At 35.0% G+C, this 18,345-nt stretch overlaps 2 protein-coding genes across 3 annotated transcripts; one reads left to right on the top strand and one right to left on the bottom strand.

Moving 5' to 3' along the window:
- The first annotated feature begins 1,986 nt into the window (after window positions 1-1,986).
- On the top strand, window positions 1,987-4,026 carry LOC131651708 (remorin 1.4-like). Of its 2 annotated transcripts, none has more exons than XM_058921387.1 (6): window positions 1,987-2,257; window positions 2,376-2,467; window positions 2,537-2,779; window positions 2,880-3,222; window positions 3,329-3,410; window positions 3,650-4,026. In XM_058921387.1, the coding sequence occupies exons 1-6, from the start codon at window positions 2,232-2,234 to the stop codon at window positions 3,839-3,841; spliced, it is 978 nt and encodes a 325-aa protein (XP_058777370.1). In that variant the 5' UTR covers window positions 1,987-2,231; the 3' UTR covers window positions 3,842-4,026. The 2 variants fall into 2 exon arrangements, with proteins under 2 accessions (XP_058777370.1, XP_058777369.1); XM_058921386.1 differs by having other exon boundaries at window positions 2,534-2,779.
- Window positions 4,027-4,586: 560 nt separating this feature from the next.
- Window positions 4,587-6,744, bottom strand: LOC131651710 (uncharacterized). The gene is made up of 2 exons (XM_058921388.1): window positions 6,414-6,744; window positions 4,587-5,654 (listed from the first exon to the last, which is right to left on the bottom strand). Exon 2 carries the CDS (start codon window positions 5,496-5,498, stop codon window positions 4,713-4,715), a length of 786 nt encoding a protein of 261 aa, XP_058777371.1. The 5' UTR covers window positions 5,499-5,654; window positions 6,414-6,744; the 3' UTR covers window positions 4,587-4,712.
- Between the last annotated feature and the right edge of the window lie 11,601 nt (window positions 6,745-18,345).

The following is an 18,345-nucleotide window of genomic DNA, read 5'->3' as shown; positions in this document are numbered from 1 at the left end:
AATTGTCTCTAACTTGGTGAATGAGTGAGTGTAACACAAGAGCAAAAAGGAGTGGCCCTAATGGGTCACCTAATTATACTCCATTGGATGACATAATATGTCCATCCTCGAGGTAAAACCTCGCTGCTTGGCCACAAAGAAACTCAACCCACAAAGAAATAGATGGGCATCTCACGCTCACCTCACACAATAAGACGGATCGATCTACCATGTTAAAAGCAATCGATAAATCTATCGTGAACATAAAAGGAATATACCTCTTATACACCACGCAAATTTCTATTTTTGCCCTCAGCTTCCGTAGATGCACATCCGGAAACATCTCTTATTTTGAAAAAATTTGCTTTCTTCCGTAGATGCATCTACGGAAGCGTATAAAATAAAATAAAAACACAGTTACTTTTCCCTTATTTCCATTTTAAAAATACTTCCGTAGATGCATCTACGGAATGTGGTAAAAATAGAGTGTTCCGTAGGTGCATCTACGGAACAATCTGCTATTTTTTGAATTCGTGTCATTTTCATTTAGAAACTCTATTTTTAAAGACATACATTTTCAGATTCAGTAATGCATTTTAAAGACAACAGTAGGTAGGTAGACCAATAAAAATACATTATATAAATAATGTCGGTCAAAGTGTCGAGTACATTATCAAATACATACAAAAATGAAATATAAATACATCATCAAATATAAATACATCTTTGTCCAGATTTGTTCGCAGAGGTGTCTAGTTCGTTCTGAGTTTGGTCGGTTCTTGGTTTTTAGAAGTGTCTTCGTCTTTTTTTGTTATTCATCTTCAACTCCGTTTGGCTTGTCTTTAGTCTGTTCTTAAATCAAACACATGTATAAAATGAAATTAGACGTTGAGTATTACATAATCAAAACGAAATAAATGGAGCTTAAAAGGAATCAAATTTTAGATGAGTTTTTATGTTGTGGCTGGGAAGGGAGCACCAATTGTGGATATGAGATTTGTATTGTTGTAGTAAGAAACTTGATGAGAGAGAGAGATGTTTTTAAAATGTTATTTCTGATGTACTTCATCTTTGTTAGGGGTGTGCTAAATATCCGGTTTTGATGTCCAAATCCATAACCAAACCTAAACCACTTTTAAATATCCGGATATAATTGAATGGTTATTAACCGATTTAGTTATTAATGGTTTGGTTATCCATTCATATAATCCGGATATAATTAAATGGTTATTAACCGGGTTAAATTATTTTGGATTCAGTTATAATCCGATTATTATCCAAATCCAAATAATTTAATTCTCAAAATATTAATTTCTTTTTAAAAAAATATTTTCGGAAAAAAATAATTTTCAAAACTGAATTTTTTTAAAAAACCGGTTATATAATCATAACCGGTTTTATAACCAGTTTTGATTAAAATGTGGTTATGGTTATAAATTCAAACCATTTAAATGGTTTTAAAATGGTTATGATTTGGTTTTTGAAAATAACCAACCATGCACACCCTTATTTTTCACCTTTAATGACATATTTTTTGTGCGTTTTTTCATCGCTGATTAGCCATATGGCATACGCCAGTGACATAAATAATGACACATATCGATCAAATATTCCACATCATTGCCACATAGTCTCAATCATTGACTTTGACTAACAAATTATGACAAATTTGATACATTTTGAATAGTTGAGAAACATAAATTATCATTTTAAAATTACGAGACCAAAACAAATCCCGCGAACAAAATAGGAGACGAAAAAATATTAAACCTTAAATAAAATATCATATAAAAACTCCACAGATTATCTAGTAGCTACAATTAAAAGAGGTTAGTTTCATAATGGGGATAGATGGCTTTTTTTCCATCCTTATTCCATGTTGTTTTGACAGAACACTCCACTAGTGATTCTTCAATTCTTCACCATAAAAAAATATGGATTAAAAGTTTTGGTCGAGAAGTTCATCAGCTAAGACATATTAAACTATACATTGAAAGCTAAGTCTGCAACAAAGAAAAGAATACCTATCTTTCTCCAAAAGGCACTTGAGTTCCAAACCAGTTACCATATGCAAAGTATATTTAACCTTGCTTGTTCTCCTCCAAATGATGGCCCCATAAATATTCAACCCAGAGAAAGTTTCCTTTCCAAGGTTTCTTCTATTTCAAATAAGCACATGAAAGAAGAATATTGATGATGATAAAACATAATAGTGATAGAAGGGAAACCCGAGGATAAATTCGTGCAGAAGAATGGAGAATTTATGGAATCAAATGAGGTTAGTTGTTCTAACTTTTCTTCCTAGACATGTTATTGTATGGTAAACAAGCATTGCAAATAGATGTTAGGAAATGATAATCATCAGTTTACAAACTTTACATGGACAATTTTGTTAGGGGGCAATCTACTGGTACGGATGAGAAGAAAGGTGATCTTGGTGCCCCAAGGGATCAGAAAATACCTATACAGAAAACACAATCTTTCAAAGGTAATGTGTGTTATCTTTTTTTCTCTTACCTTCATTTCTCATAAACTGTGTTGTGACCATTTTCAGCAGAGAAGAAAAGGGGTCAGAATTGGTTTCAAAAACAGCTTCCAATGAAAAGAAGTCATGATTTTGACTCTTTTGAAATAGAGCATGCTGCAGCAGTAGCTGCTGCTGCATTCTCGATTAATTTGCAAGAGGCCTCTGAGCAGAAGAGTGAGACGCCCGAGACCTCGTTGGCCAAGACAAAAAGTAAGCTCGGCAGCTCAAAATCTTCTAAGTCCCTACTTGCTAGTGCTTCCAAGAGATTATCAGGTAAAAATAAGCACATAGCACTCTACATAACTAATAATTACCACTGCCAGAGGAAAAAAAAACAAACAAGTTTATTAAACTTTGTCTCCATCATTTTTAGGTTCATTTAGATATAAAGATGATCAGGGTGACAAGGTGTCGACATCCTCGGTTTCAGAAGAAAAGAAGCCAGAAAAGGCCAATGCGCCTGCACCATCAATGAAAAAGGCTTCAACTTTAACTGATAAAAAACCTGATATCCCAATACCAAAAGCTCCTCCTCCTCCTCCACCTCCACCTCCACCTCCACCACCACCACCACCTCCACCACCACCACCACCACCACCAATTCAGAAAACTTCAAGGGAACCTAGCCCTCTAAGGCAGACTACAACAGGCGCAAACTTTCAGGAGACAAATGCAGATAAATGGGAGAGAACCGAGCTGAACAAGATCAGACAAAGGTACTTGAAAACAAGATTACATTGAATTTATACCATTGGATAAATGCTATCATCCCTTGACTCATGCATTATGCGTAGTTTATATAATAATGAAAAACATTGTCAGGTACCAGAAGCAGAAAGAGATGATAGATTCATGGCAAGACAGGAAGAGGATGAAAGCCAAACGAAAGCTAATTAAACATGAGGTTTCACTCAGACTCTTATTAGGCTTTATAGATTGTATTTTAAACAGATCATCAAATTCTTCCTTAGTTAATATCAGATAATGTCTTAGGTTTTGGCAAAATTTGAGTCTTTTACATTGCCTTTTCAGAATAAATAACGTGTAATGATAAAAACAATTACAATGGAAAGATAAGAAATGTCACGGAAGATGATAATTGAACCTTAATGGAAAGACTAATCGCGAATTTCTAAATTGCAGAGTGAACTTGAGCGGAGAAGGTTTAAAGTTTTGGAGAAATTTCATAATAAGATGAAGTACGTAAATCTAGTTGCAAACGGAGCGAGAGCCATGGCTGATGAAAACCGAAAGAATGAAGAGCAACAGGCAAAAGGGAAGGCAGGTGCTATTCGAACAACAGGCAAACTGCCAAGGAGTTATTTCTGCTTTTGAAATTGTCAATAACATCAAAGTGATCCATATCTTTTAGTCATCATCATTTAGAGTAAAACTATACATGATGTTATAAAATTTGAAAAACAAAACTGTAAGCTTCAACAAATGCATGAGCTGCTACTTGTGTAAATCAGTTACAGTTTTCATTCAACAAATGCATGAGCTGCTACTTGTGTAAATCAGTTACAGTTTTCATGTTTTAAGATTTAGTTTTGGTACCACACTAAGAACTGAACCAACGCATGACTTTCGCAGTTGATCGAATAGGGTCTATCCTCATAAGTTAATTCACCATATATGCTACCTCCATATCCATGAACAATGCACTACTTCCAGCGAGGTCAATCTCCGCAATAGGGTCTATCCTCGTAAAAGTTGACAAATTCACCATCAATGCTACCTCCACATCCATGAATATTGTACTACTCATAGATCCGACAAGTCGGACAAATTGTTAAGTCCAAGATTTGGATTCCAAAGAAATAACACTTCTTATTTTTAAAGATTAAGAAATAATAAGATAAAGAGAACTATGAAAGAAATATCTTCTATTCTATCCCATTTCTACAAGTATTCACATAACTGTTAGAAATTTTGCACATAAAATTTAAGCATGTAAAGGCTTCTTTGTACAATAGTTAAACTCGGCTTTAGGAAGAAAACAAAATTACAACTGACAATAATCTTAAAGTAGATATGAAGGTAGCACAAAAAACTACAGAAGAAAATAAATCGTATAAAATACAAAAACCTAAAAATAACAAAGAAACCACCACCACATGGTAGAACATTCAATCCAAAAGTATATAGTGAATTTGTTGAAGTTTGATAAACATGCCACAACTAACTGTAGAACCAAGGCTACATCTTATGATGTTATTTCTCTAATCAATCTCTGGACTGTTGGGTATGCAAAGTACAATACGAGGAACGATGGGATGGCAAAAACAATAGTGAGTAGGAAGTAAACGATTAAAATGACAACACTGCAAGGAATTACAAAAAAGGCTATCAGAAGCAAAATGATGACCAATGGGAACTTGGATGTAAAGTGAAGGAAGAAATCCAGAGATTTATGAAGGGAAAAATAGTGTCTCTCTCCATCACTGGCACGGCCTGCGTTATTAGATCCCAATTGTCCAGAACAATGACTACTTGAGGGCCTTCTAAGGTTACAACTAGTACCTTGACTTCCCAAAGGGTTGAACTTAGGAGACCAAATTGGTTGGCTGTCCACAGAACCAGAAACTGCCTTATGCCTATCACCATTCAGGCTCTCAACCATCCAAAGAAGGAAGAAATTTTTGCGAGGAAATTTCAGATTCCCCTTGTAGATGAACCGGAATGATAATAAGTGGCACCATGGACAAGTAACGAAGAACGGAATCTTGATTTGTTGGGTAGGAAATTTCATTACAGCCCACTGAAGTCCTAGGACGCAATTTTTACAGAGGGTGTGTCCACACCATAAGACATAAGGCACATTCTCAACTATATTGAAGGACTCCCAGCATATTGGGCATTCCAGCCCTTCATCTTTGCTAGCATTAGAGCAGACCTCATCATCCGAGCATTCTGCACAGCTTAGGATTGGCTCTGTGGAGCTTCTTTTCATTCTAATGCTTGTAAGGGCATGTGATGCGAAATTCCACATCTTTAAAGATGAAAAGTTTACAATGCAAAGGCAGAAATCACAGCAATATCTGTATATAAGCCATTGTCACACAAAAGAATAACCTTCCCATTAAGCTGAGCTCGAGCTGTTAGCTTCCTCTGTTGCTTACCAAGCCCTTTCAACCTCAATAAAAATCTACACAAAATAAAAAAAGAAAAGAAAATCTAAATTTGTTGTGTAGATGTAATTCTTAAAATAATAAAATCAATGCCCCTCTAAGATGTGAATACGAAAAGAAAAACAGACAATCGAAGCATAAAGAAACATAGTGTATGTTTGGTTAAGCTTTTGGAAGAGGCAAAAGCAATTCTAAAGGTGTAGAACTGTTTCTGGAATGATTTGGAGGTGTTTGATTCGTATAAAATAAAATTGATTTTGTCTTCAGAATTGATTCTATTTGAAACTTTTGAGTTTAAACCTAATTTTTACTCTAAATTTGTAATTCAACTCGCTTTTACATGTATCCAAACATAAATTACTTTTACATCCAACTCACTTAATCAGAATCAATTATACAAAATCAATACACTCAGAATCAATTCTCCTCACCGTAGAACCAAACATTCACATAGTTTATTGTGAATCACTGCATTAACACATTCTAAATGAATAAAAAAACTCTAAATAGCACATTAACCTAACTCCAATCTAAATAATAACTATCCATTAAATTTTAAATACCAAAATAAAAAACAAATAAAATCTGAGATCAATACATGAAGTTATAATAATCGGATTAACAAAACCTAATTTGCATTACAATTATAATATTCTCCCTTTTCTATCAAAAACAACAAAATAGGAAAATCAAAGATCTAGATACAAGACCTAGAATCTAAATTTTGAAAATTTTGAAGCGAGAAACGATCATTACAAGAAGAAGAAAAATCATACCGTTAACTAACATGAAGTGTGGAATTCGAGAATCAATCGAAAGCGAATTAGGTTTGAAATTTAGAGATGAATCAGAAAATTTGACGAATCTGGAAAGAACATGCTTTTTTCTCTCTCTCACTCTCTTTTTCTTCAGCTATAGGAATTGCATGAAAAAGATTGCGGTAATTTATATTAGGGGGGAAATGAGAGAAAACGACGTCGTTTTGGGGACGGTTAAGCTAGTTATTCTTTGGTATGAATGAGGTTGGCATTGCTTAATTTGTGATATAACAAACAACACAACTGTTAAGCTTAGAACGAAAGTGGATTTTCTTTTTGTTGCAGAAAACGCCGGTCAATTATGCGTTTTCTTCGGAGTTCTATTATTAATATTCTTTCATCAGTCTTCAAGAAAATAATTTTTTTTTTGATAATAAAATGTTGGTATTATTTTATACACTATATGTCATATAATGTGACAAAATGTTATTGAATTTATATGTAAAATAACTATATACCGAAGCACGTACAAGTTGAATCTATTTTTTTTTAAAGATGAATATCAATCAATGCTCTTAAAAAATATTATCACTAAAAAAGAACTACGGTGTGTATTAAACATCACGTGTGTTTTTATACTACGGATTTATTTTTTATTACTAGTTTTTTAAAAAAATATTTCTATACATCTGTTTTTTTCTTGTTAAATAAATGGTAGGCAGTACCACTAGTTCACCAGCGTGTTGCTCTACAGGATGTCATCATGAGAATGACATGCTTGGAATGCCCAAATAGATCCAACTAAAAGGTGTGGTAAACATGGTTAATTATAACTAACACCACTAATTGTGCTAACTAATTATATTACATAAAAATATATCTAAATGTTTCCTTAAAGTTGCGGATAAATGAAAAGAAGTCCTGATTTAGGTACGGATTTAGTGAATAGGTCGGATCAAGGGGTTTGTAAGGACGAATTTAGTGAATAGGTCGGATAAGGGGTTTGTAAGGAGGTTAGCCAGTTGTTGTGCAGAAGAGATTCGAAGAAGATGAAATAACTTGCTCTATAGTTTTTCTTGCACAACATGACAGTCTAAATTTATGTTTTTTTGCCTCTCTGGAATGAAGAATTTGAGGCGATGTGGCAGGTGGATGAAACTTGTTTTGTTTTTGGAAGAAAACACTTGTTTTATGGCTTAACTTCAACTTTGGTAGTTGGAGACAAAAAGCAGAGGAGCAACGAGAACGACACTGAGGCTTTCACTAGGATGGAGAAAGTAAAGGCTTTGAGGGTCTTGAATGAGATCTTTAGCAGTGTGATTTGTTGTGGCGATCCTGTTGTGATTGACAATAGTTGAATCATTTTTTGTAGGATCTTGTCTCAAGTAATTCTAAAACTCAAATTACTGATTTTGTGTCTTCTATTTCAGAGGATGAGTGGTCGAACAATATGTTTGACGGGGAGGACGAGTATGAGTTAGCTATTACAGTAGATAGCATAGAAGATACATTTGTTCAATGGGCTTTGGCTGAACGAATTTGAAATCAGGCAGGTTTTTAAAAAAGGTGGATAGAGGGATTAATATAAGAGATAGGGAAGTGGTTTCTCCACCGAGTTGTAACGACACAAAGGCATGTTTATTGAATGGTTGTTTTGACAACTCCTTAGTAAATATTCAAGGGTCCAAGAGCGCTGAGCCAGAAGTAGTTGGGACATATTTCCAGAATTTGATTTCTTCGGAGATGGACCAGCTTGTGGTTAAATGTTCGCTTGCGATTCCTCGGACTAGACAAAGATCCAAAAGGGTGAAGTTTAGGAACTTGATGGAGAAGGGAGGCATTAGTTGTAAGAGAGCATTTCGTAATGGTAAGGGAAACAGAAAGAAGGTGGAGGTTAGTATGAAGCTTAAGGGGAGTTCTATGCCTTTACGTTGTACTGAGGGTGGAATGGAGCAGGATGGTCTTTTTCCTACAGTCCATTCAGCTTCTGTCAGGCAGCAGAGTGGGAGCGTATTGGTTTGTTATGGATACCAAAAGAAGGAATCAAATATTTGTAGGAACAATGGTATACTTTTGGATGGTGATATTGGTAGTAAACTTTGGTCTGCCAATGTAGCGTTGGGAGTGATGAATTCGAAGGGTCAAAACGAACTTGTTAGTAGAATTGAGAAATTGGAGAATGATGGTGGTAAAAGGAAGGAGAATTCAACTCGTTCGCAATGATTATTGGGTTCATGAATATTGGAGGGGGTGGAAAATTCGCTTAAAAGGAGAAGGATTAGTTCTTTGATTAAAAAGGGTAACGTAGATTTTTTTATGATTCAAGAAACTAAATTATCTAGCTTACAAGATTTTCAAGCCAATAGCTTTTGAAGTTCCACGGAAATCGGTTATTCCTATTCTAACTCATCGGGTATGTCGGGAGGTCTTTAAACTTTATGTAAGGTTGGCAAGATGGAATTGCTAAATAGTTTTAAAGACGATGTTTATCAAGGGATCAAAGTTTTGTGGAAGAGTAATATCTACAATGTGGTTAATATTAATTCTTCGTGCGGTTTGTCCAAAAAGAAAAGTTTCTGGTTTAATTTGTTGTTGTTGAAGGAGATTTTTAATGACGGATAGTGTATAATGGAAGGAGATTTCAACGCTGTCAAAGACCGTAGTGAAAGGAAGGGGAGGGCGGAGGTAGTGAATTATAACGATGCGAAGTTTTTTGCGGAATTCATTGATAAAATTTCCTTGATAGATATTCTTTGTAAAGGTAAAAAATATTCGTGGTATAGTGGAGACAGTAAGTCGCTGAGTAGAATTGACCGATTCCTTTTGTCGGACAATGTTATGAATAGATGGGGTGTGATTGGTCAACTTATCGATTCAAGGGATATTTCAAATTATTGTCCAATATGGTTAGTGATGGATAATACCAATTAGAGTCCAAAACCTTTCAAATTTAATAACGAATGGTTTTCTCTTGATTCTTTCCTTCCATTTGTGAGAAAGAATGGAAACACTTCAAAGTGGAAGGGAGAGGGGATTTTGTGTTAAAAGAAAAACTTAGGCTTCTAAAGGGAAAACTCAAATAGTGGAACAAGGAAGTGTTTGGTAGGTTTGATTTAGAGGTGGGGGAGGGTGTTAGGGATATAAACTTGGCCGATGAGAACTTGGAACTAGATATTGTTAATTTATACTCCGAAACCTTAGACAAAAGGAAGGAAGCGACTAGTCATTTTTGGAAGAATTTGAGGATTAAATAAAATATGCTTCTTCAAAAGTCGAGATTGAGATGGCTAAAATAGGGAGATTCTAATAGTGGTTTATTTCATAAGGCAATGTAAGAAAAAAGAAGACTTAATTATATAGGTCATATTCTCTATTCGGGAGGTTTATTAGAGTCGGTTGAGGAGATAAATGAGGTGGTTACAAGTCATTTTACTTACAAATTTATTGAAACGGATGAGGTTAGGCCTTTGATGGAAGGAATCCCGTTCAAGAGCATTAGAGAGGAGGATTTGTTGGCTCTTGAAAGACCTTTTTTAGAGGAAGAGATAAATGAGGCTATTTAGGGGTGTGACGGTTCCAAGAGTTTGGGTTTGGATGGTTTCTCTTTTCTCTTTATCAAAAAATGTTGGTCTTTTCCTTAAAGACGATTTTCTTCATTTTTTCAAGAGTTTCCACGAAGGCGGCGTGATTTCAAATACGACTACTTCTTCTTTCTTGGCTTTGGTTCCCAAGGCTCAAAATCCTTTAAGCTTGGATGATTATAGACCAATTGGCTTGGTGGGGGTGTATGTATAAAGTGGTAGCTAAACTTTTGGCGGGAAGGTTAAAACGAGTCTTTAGTTTGATTATTTCTCCTTGTCAAAGCTCTTTTGTCTCAGGTACACAATTGCTTGATGGTGTCTTAATGGCTAATGAAGTGGTTGGTTATGCTAGAAAAGAAGGAAGCAATTGTCTTCTATTTAAAGTGGACTTTGAAAAGGCTTATGATAAAATGAGTTGAGATTTCTTTCACTATATGATAAAGAGGATGAGGTTTGGGACGAAGTGGAGGAATTGGATGGAGTTATTGGTGTTCAAAAGCAACATGTCGGTGTTAGTTAATGGGAGTCCCGGAAAGGAATTTGTAGTGAGGAGAGGCTTGAGACAAGGTGATCTGCTCTCGCCTTTTCTTTATGTTTTGGTAGCGGAAGGCCTAGCGGGGTTAGTTAGGCAATCTATCAGATTAGGGGAATTTGGGAGATTTTATATCAAAGGGTCTTGTTGTGTTGATATTCTTCAATTTGCAGACGACGCGTTATTGGTAGGTCAAGGGACGTGGAAATATGTTTGGGCAATAAAGGCAGTTTTGAGGGTCTTTGAACTTTTGTCGGGTCTTGGCATAAACTATCACAAAAGCAAGTTGATCGGTATAAATTCTAGTATTGATTTCTTGGAAGCCGCCTCTCTTTTTCTTTCTTGTAAGGTGGAAGAAAGCAAATTTTATTTTCTTGGTATTCCAATTGGGTTTAATCCAAGGAAGGAAACGACATGGAATCCTCTCTTGCAAAAGATGAAGAACCGTTTGGCGGGATGGAAAAATTGCTTTCTCAATTTAGGTGATAGGATTATTCTCTTGAAGTCTATTTTAAGTTCTTTAACTATTTTCACTATGTCTTTCTGCAAAATGTCGATGAAGGTGGCGAAAGAGTTTACGAGGCTCCAAAGTAACTTCTTATGGGGGGAGTGGAGGAAAAGAGGAAGATTTATTGGGTTAGTTAGAAGGAAGTTAATTTACCTATTGAGAGGGGGGTTAGGTGTTAAAAATATTATGGTTTTCAACTTAGCCCTTCTCAATAAATGGAGATGGAGAATTCTACAAGGTCACATTACGGGGATTTATCTATTCATATTTTTAGTGGAGAAGTTGCTAATAAAGATGCCTCTTTTAGTTCTTCTTGGTGGAGGGACATTTTGAAGATAGAGAACTTTTCTACTTATGATCCAATTATTTCTTATAGTAGGTTTTCAATTCATAATGGATTCAACACTCTATTTTGAGAAACAAAGTGGCTAGAAGGCACTATTTTGAAGGAGGATTATCTGGATTTATTCACGGTTTCTTGTTTAAAGAGGGTCTCGGTGGCGGGCATGTGAGGGTGGATCGATGGGGAGTGGAGATGGGGAGACTTAGGTTTATCTGTGACAGTGTTGGCCAATTCGGACATCTTGGCCGATTTTGAGTCTTTGCGTGTTCTGTAACACCCCTTTTTATACCCCAAAATATTTAACAAATAATCAGAGAATAACATGCATATAATTCAAAAGGGCGTCACATTGATGCTTTTAGAAGAACTAAAAACCTAAAAAAAAACTGACAGCATTTATCTATACAGCACAATACTCCTGGTCATTTTTAATAACACTCAATATCAAATCACAATTTAACCTGAATATGCATTCACAGCGGAAATATATGATACTCATGTGATTTATAATGATTCATGTCCCATACCATGATCATACATCGATTAGTAGTCTCAATCCAACATAAAACATAATTAAAGGTTTGGCTTGTAAGCCTCTCAAAAGACATGTAACCAATAAATAAGTTCACCAGTCATAGCATAATACATACACAAACATAACATGAGTTCAATACACCTAGTCTACCCAGTGTTACATGACCAGAGCATCGACTCACTACCTAGTCTCCAATAACCAAGGAAGAACCTCCGGCTAGGCACACGCAGCTACTAAACTCCAGAACCTGCATGTCGCCAAACGAGGGCAACATTAAAACAGAAGGGTGAGAATACGAACCATTATGAAGAAAGTATAACAGAGTATAATGGTTAAGTTAACACTTCAAGTAATTAGTCATACTATGTAAAACAGAATAGATAATAGTAATCAACACATATTTCACATGTATTCGAGTATACAACAAGCTCAAATAGTATAATATTTCAATTCTACTATTATATTCTTAATTTACATACACAACCATAATTATCACATGTTCACACATTTAATCAAATATGTATTGAAACCTCACTCGTTTCAATTATCAAACTCATACACATATCACAACTACATCAACTTCACATATTTAATTATCGCATAATTTTAATGTGACTCAATGCAAGATATGTGACGCTATGCATGTGGTACCGAATTGTGAACCCAAAGTTTCACCGCTTTCCGATTCAATATCTAGAATCCAAGCCACGCTTCCGATCCGGACAAGACCAAAGCCCACCAAAGTGTAAACATATAGTTTACCGCTTCCGATTCACTCTAGAATCTAAGCCTCGCTTATGTTTCAAAGCAAACCACCTTTGTTTCAAGGCATCCATGATATGAATGTATGTACAATGTTAATCAAACATATGCAATTAAGATCATCTCTACCATCTTAATATTTAGCATATCACAATAATTCACTCAATGAATTATCCACAATATTGTACACAACATTCTCATCACATAAGCATTATTCACATATAATAGTCAACACACAATTCCAATCCACCATTTCAATTAACACTATTAATTAACACTATCATATGCTAACTCGCAAATTTGTCAATTTCATATGGTTTATTCACTTTCATATTAAACCAACAAGACATTAGTATCTTTATCATCTAGCTATATTTCTAAATTCAATTTTAGAACCATAATAGAAATACAATCTATGTATTATCTTTATTAAGGACATATTAGTTTACATATAATCAATTTCATTCATTCATGTTTATTTACTATTTAGTCTAAACATGTATGTATATATTATATATGTTCCTATTAATGAATTGTGAGAGTAGCCCACCTTTCCATTTAGATCCATTATCTAATATTAGTGGCATATTCATATAAAAGAAATGAAAAGTGGTGGTCTCACATTTCAATAACTAGATGCTACAGTTAGGAGTATCATAATTGATGTGCATTTGGTGAAGGATAGCAGTAGGCCACGTTTTTAGTTAATTAGACAAATAATTAGTAGCACTTTCTATTCATTAAGGGTGTTGGTGCTTCATATTTCTAATTGGCCAATAGTTCATCAACAGCATCATTTTTCCATTCAATAGCATATACTATGACTCATATTATTACTTGAACAAATAGCTAGCAATAATGGTACTTTCTATCACCAAAATGTACTATAATAGGGTGCTTCACGTGTTCTTTTGGCCAATGAATAGTAATGGTGGCATGTGAACTAAAGGAATGGAGCTAGCCATGTTTTTCTTTAACTGACCAATAATAGCATTAAGTGGCACTTCTATCACCATATATATAAGAGAACTATCTTGAGACAGTATGGGCTAGTATTGGTAAAGTTTCTAACGAGTCTTTTAATAGTAAAATGAATAAAACCATTATTTGAAAGGTCTTTTTTTAAAAGCCAGACCAATTTACTCAGGTGCTTCACAATATCATTTGTATTAATAGTGACTAACAGTGGCCAAGTAAAGAACCAGGGAAATACAGAGGAATAAGTGGGTACACGTAATGAACGAGACATAGGCTTACAATGGGTTGTCCACGGCACCCATTTCTTTCATAATATATACCACCGTCGAAGGCTATGTGCAGCATGGACCGCATAGTTCATTTCATTTTTTTTATTATACCAAATTTTTTTTCCAGATATCACCACATACAGCACAATAGTAAACTAACATGAAGATTTTTAGGTTCTAAATCACAAAGCCAAATTATATTAACTACTCTACCCATCATCCCCATATACTAACCCATAATGATTTGGGATTCTCCCCCTTACCTTGAATCAATCTCCTTCAATCTTCTAGTTTCTCCCCAAATCCTCTTCTCTTCTCCTCTTTCTCCTCTAGCCTCCTTTTTTCTTCTTTTTCCCCCAAATGAGTTATATCCTCTAAAACCCTATTTTCCTTACTATCTCTATTTTTAATGGGCTTAACCCACAAATCAATTTTATATTTTATTTCTACTACTTAGGCCCAATTAATAAATAGAGTAGTCAAATAAATAATTATGCTCCAACAAATAATATTATTACCCTTAATATTATTTTCCAATTAATCCAATTAAATCCAACTTTATCTCAAATAAATAAAATCCAATAATAATATTATTTCTAATATTATTTATCTACATACTCCACTTTATTAATTCTTCGATTAACCGAATAAATTCCAACTTCACTTAATAATCCGAACACATTTCTCGATAACACCGACGATCCAATTAATTATCAAACTTCGTCCAAATTAAGTAAATAAATCCTTATTTCATTTAATTAGCCTAATAATAAAATTCGGGCTGTTACAACTCTCCCCCACTTAAAATATTTTCGTCCTCGAAAATTCCGTCGACATAACCATTTTCAACACCAAACCACATCCACTCTCTCTCGATTCATACCGATACAAAGGTTCTACACTTACAACTACACAAAGCTTCTAAAGATGTCATTCCCATATTCAATTCTTGTAGTCACTACACACCTCAAATCTCGATCTAAACAATAATGCCTCTTAAGTTTCAAAACAAACCCAACGGCGGATAACATCCATTCATACATCGAATAATTCCTCTAATGAACTTTAAGTTGCCTTGAAGTATAACTACCACTTGTCGATATCTGCATCAACCCACCTCAGCTCGAAATCCCATATCCAAGAAAATTCACTTCTTCCAACCAAAACTCACATTCAGAAAGCTTTACATAACCTTCTTCTCTTTCAGCACCGGTAACACAATCCTTAAATGTTAAACATGATCATCGTCGCTCTTAGAATCAAATATCCTCAAGAAACATTACCTCATAGAACCTTCTTTCTCCTTACTCGACGAACAGGGGTAACTCTACGACTATACACTCAGACAATGAACCTCCTCTCAAAAAAAATTCCTCAAATCTACTCTTCAACTTCTCCTTAGTCGCTTTACACGCTACCAAGTTAGTAAGACAAGTCTATCTCGTTCAATATGATATCGTCTACCATCAACAATAGATTAAGGGTGATCAAGTCCTCAATTTGTCAATAGACAGTCGACAATCATAGTGAAACATAAACCACTGTTACTAAACTATAATAGTGTTCCTTCAGAACTTGCACTCAAAATCACTTACAACACCGAGATCCACAATCTCTCTTACAGTTACAATTACTTAGTTCAACTCCAAACATTTCACACCAAAATTCATCAACTTGGTCTAACGGAAAACAAATTACATTAATTCTCAAAATCTCTACTAAATATGATCAACGAATAATTCAAACACGCAAAAGAAGTAGGAACAGAGTCACAACAGTTGTATCAATAACTACACTTCCATGCATAACAGATAAAACATGATCCAATCTTATAGCACAATCCAAAGAATAAGATAATGCGTTGCACCATTATCAATAATAAAGCACGTACCTCAGATTAACTTATCCTTGGAAGTAGTCTCAGCACCAGACAACGCAAACACTTTTCCTTTCACTTGACCCTTCTTTGGCTTATCGCACATGGCACAATTGTGTCCTTGCTCACCACAACTGTAGCAAATCCTACTCGAACCAACTCCACAATCAACAGTTTTGTGACCCGTCTCGCCACACCTGTAGCACTTAATCGGAATAGAAGCTCCTCCCCCACTTGGCTTCTTGCCAAGACCAGATTGTTCCCTCATGTCATCATACGATTTCTCACAGAACTGTTCTCCTCCTCGTTTCAACTGTAGGAACCTCACTTCTTTCTTTCCACGCACATCTTCTGGACAAAAGTTTCCCAAAAATGCATCACGGAAAAGAGTCCAAGTAACTTCAATACCTTCTCTTTCAAATCTCCGCACAGTATTATTCCACCAACCGTCAGCTTCTTTTGTCAGCATGTGAGTACCAAACTGTACCTTCTGTACATCAGTACAACTCACGACTTGAAAGGTCTTCTCGATTTCTCTCATCCATGCGCGCGCTTTGTCTGATCCATACCCTCCTTCAAAGATCGGCGGGTTGCACCTTCGAAAGTCCCCAAAAGCACGGAATTCATCCTTTCCTCCATAACCGACATTCTGTTGCGGCGCTTGTCCAATCGCACCAGTCCACCTCATCATTGCCTCAACATTAATGTCAACATTCCTTCCCGCAGCCATCGTCCTAAATAACCAAACAACCAGACAAAACAGTATCGATCGTGTCAGATACACGAATCAAATACAACAGGATAAAAGACATTAATAACCTTGACCAACTGGTCGACCATGCTCTGATACCACTAATGTAACACCCCTTTTTATACCCCAAAATATTTAACAAATAATCAGAGAATAACATGCATATAATTCAAAAGGGCGTCACATTGATGCTTTTAGAAGAACTAAAAACCTAAAAAAAAACTGACAGCATTTATCTATACAGCACAATACTCCTGGTCATTTTTAATAACACTCAATATCAAATCACAATTTAACCTGAATATGCATTCACAGCGGAAATATATGATACTCATGTGATTTATAATGATTCATGTCCCATACCATGATCATACATCGATTAGTAGTCTCAATCCAACATAAAACATAATTAAAGGTTTGGCTTGTAAGCCTCTCAAAAGACATGTAACCGATAAATAAGTTCACCAGTCATAGCATAATACATACACAAACATAACATGAGTTCAATACACCTAGTCTACCCAGTGTTACATGACCAGAGCATCGACTCACTACCTAGTCTCCAATAACCAAGGAAGAACCTCCGGCTAGGCACACGCAGCTACTAAACTCCAGAACCTGCATGTCGCCAAACGAGGGCAACATTAAAACAGAAGGGTGAGAATACGAACCATTATGAAGAAAGTATAACAGAGTATAATGGTTAAGTTAACACTTCAAGTAATTAGTCATACTATGTAAAACAGAATAGATAATAGTAATCAACACATATTTCACATGTATTCGAGTATACAACAAGCTCAAATAGTATAATATTTCAATTCTACTATTATATTCTTAATTTACATACACAACCATAATTATCACATGTTCACACATTTAATCAAATATGTATTGAAACCTCACTCGTTTCAATTATCAAACTCATACACATATCACAACTACATCAACTTCACATATTTAATTATCGCATAATTTTAATGTGACTCAATGCAAGATATGTGACGCTATGCATGTGGTACCGAATTGTGAACCCAAAGTTTCACCGCTTTCCGATTCAATATCTAGAATCCAAGCCACGCTTCCGATCCGGACAAGACCAAAGCCCACCAAAGTGTAAACATATAGTTTACCGCTTCCGATTCACTCTAGAATCTAAGCCTCGCTTATGTTTCAAAGCAAACCACCTTTGTTTCAAGGCATCCATGATATGAATGTATGTACAATGTTAATCAAACATATGCAATTAAGATCATCTCTACCATCTTAATATTTAGCATATCACAATAATTCACTCAATGAATTATCCACAATATTGTACACAACATTCTCATCACATAAGCATTATTCACATATAATAGTCAACACACAATTCCAATCCACCATTTCAATTAACACTATTAATTAACACTATCATATGCTAACTCGCAAATTTGTCAATTTCATATGGTTTATTCACTTTCATATTAAACCAACAAGACATTAGTATCTTTATCATCTAGCTATATTTCTAAATTCAATTTTAGAACCATAATAGAAATACAATCTATGTATTATCTTTATTAAGGACATATTAGTTTACATATAATCAATTTCATTCATTCATGTTTATTTACTATTTAGTCTAAACATGTATGTATATATTATATATGTTCCTATTAATGAATTGTGAGAGTAGCCCACCTTTCCATTTAGATCCATTATCTAATATTAGTGGCATATTCATATAAAAGAAATGAAAAGTGGTGGTCTCACATTTCAATAACTAGATGCTACAGTTAGGAGTATCATAATTGATGTGCATTTGGTGAAGGA

This window comes from Vicia villosa, linkage group LG2 (genome assembly GCF_029867415.1).
Source record: "Vicia villosa cultivar HV-30 ecotype Madison, WI linkage group LG2, Vvil1.0, whole genome shotgun sequence".
NCBI lineage: Eukaryota > Viridiplantae > Streptophyta > Magnoliopsida > Fabales > Fabaceae > Vicia > Vicia villosa.
Note: the sequence above shows the minus strand (reverse complement) of the source record. Positions and strands in the feature narration are given on the sequence as shown.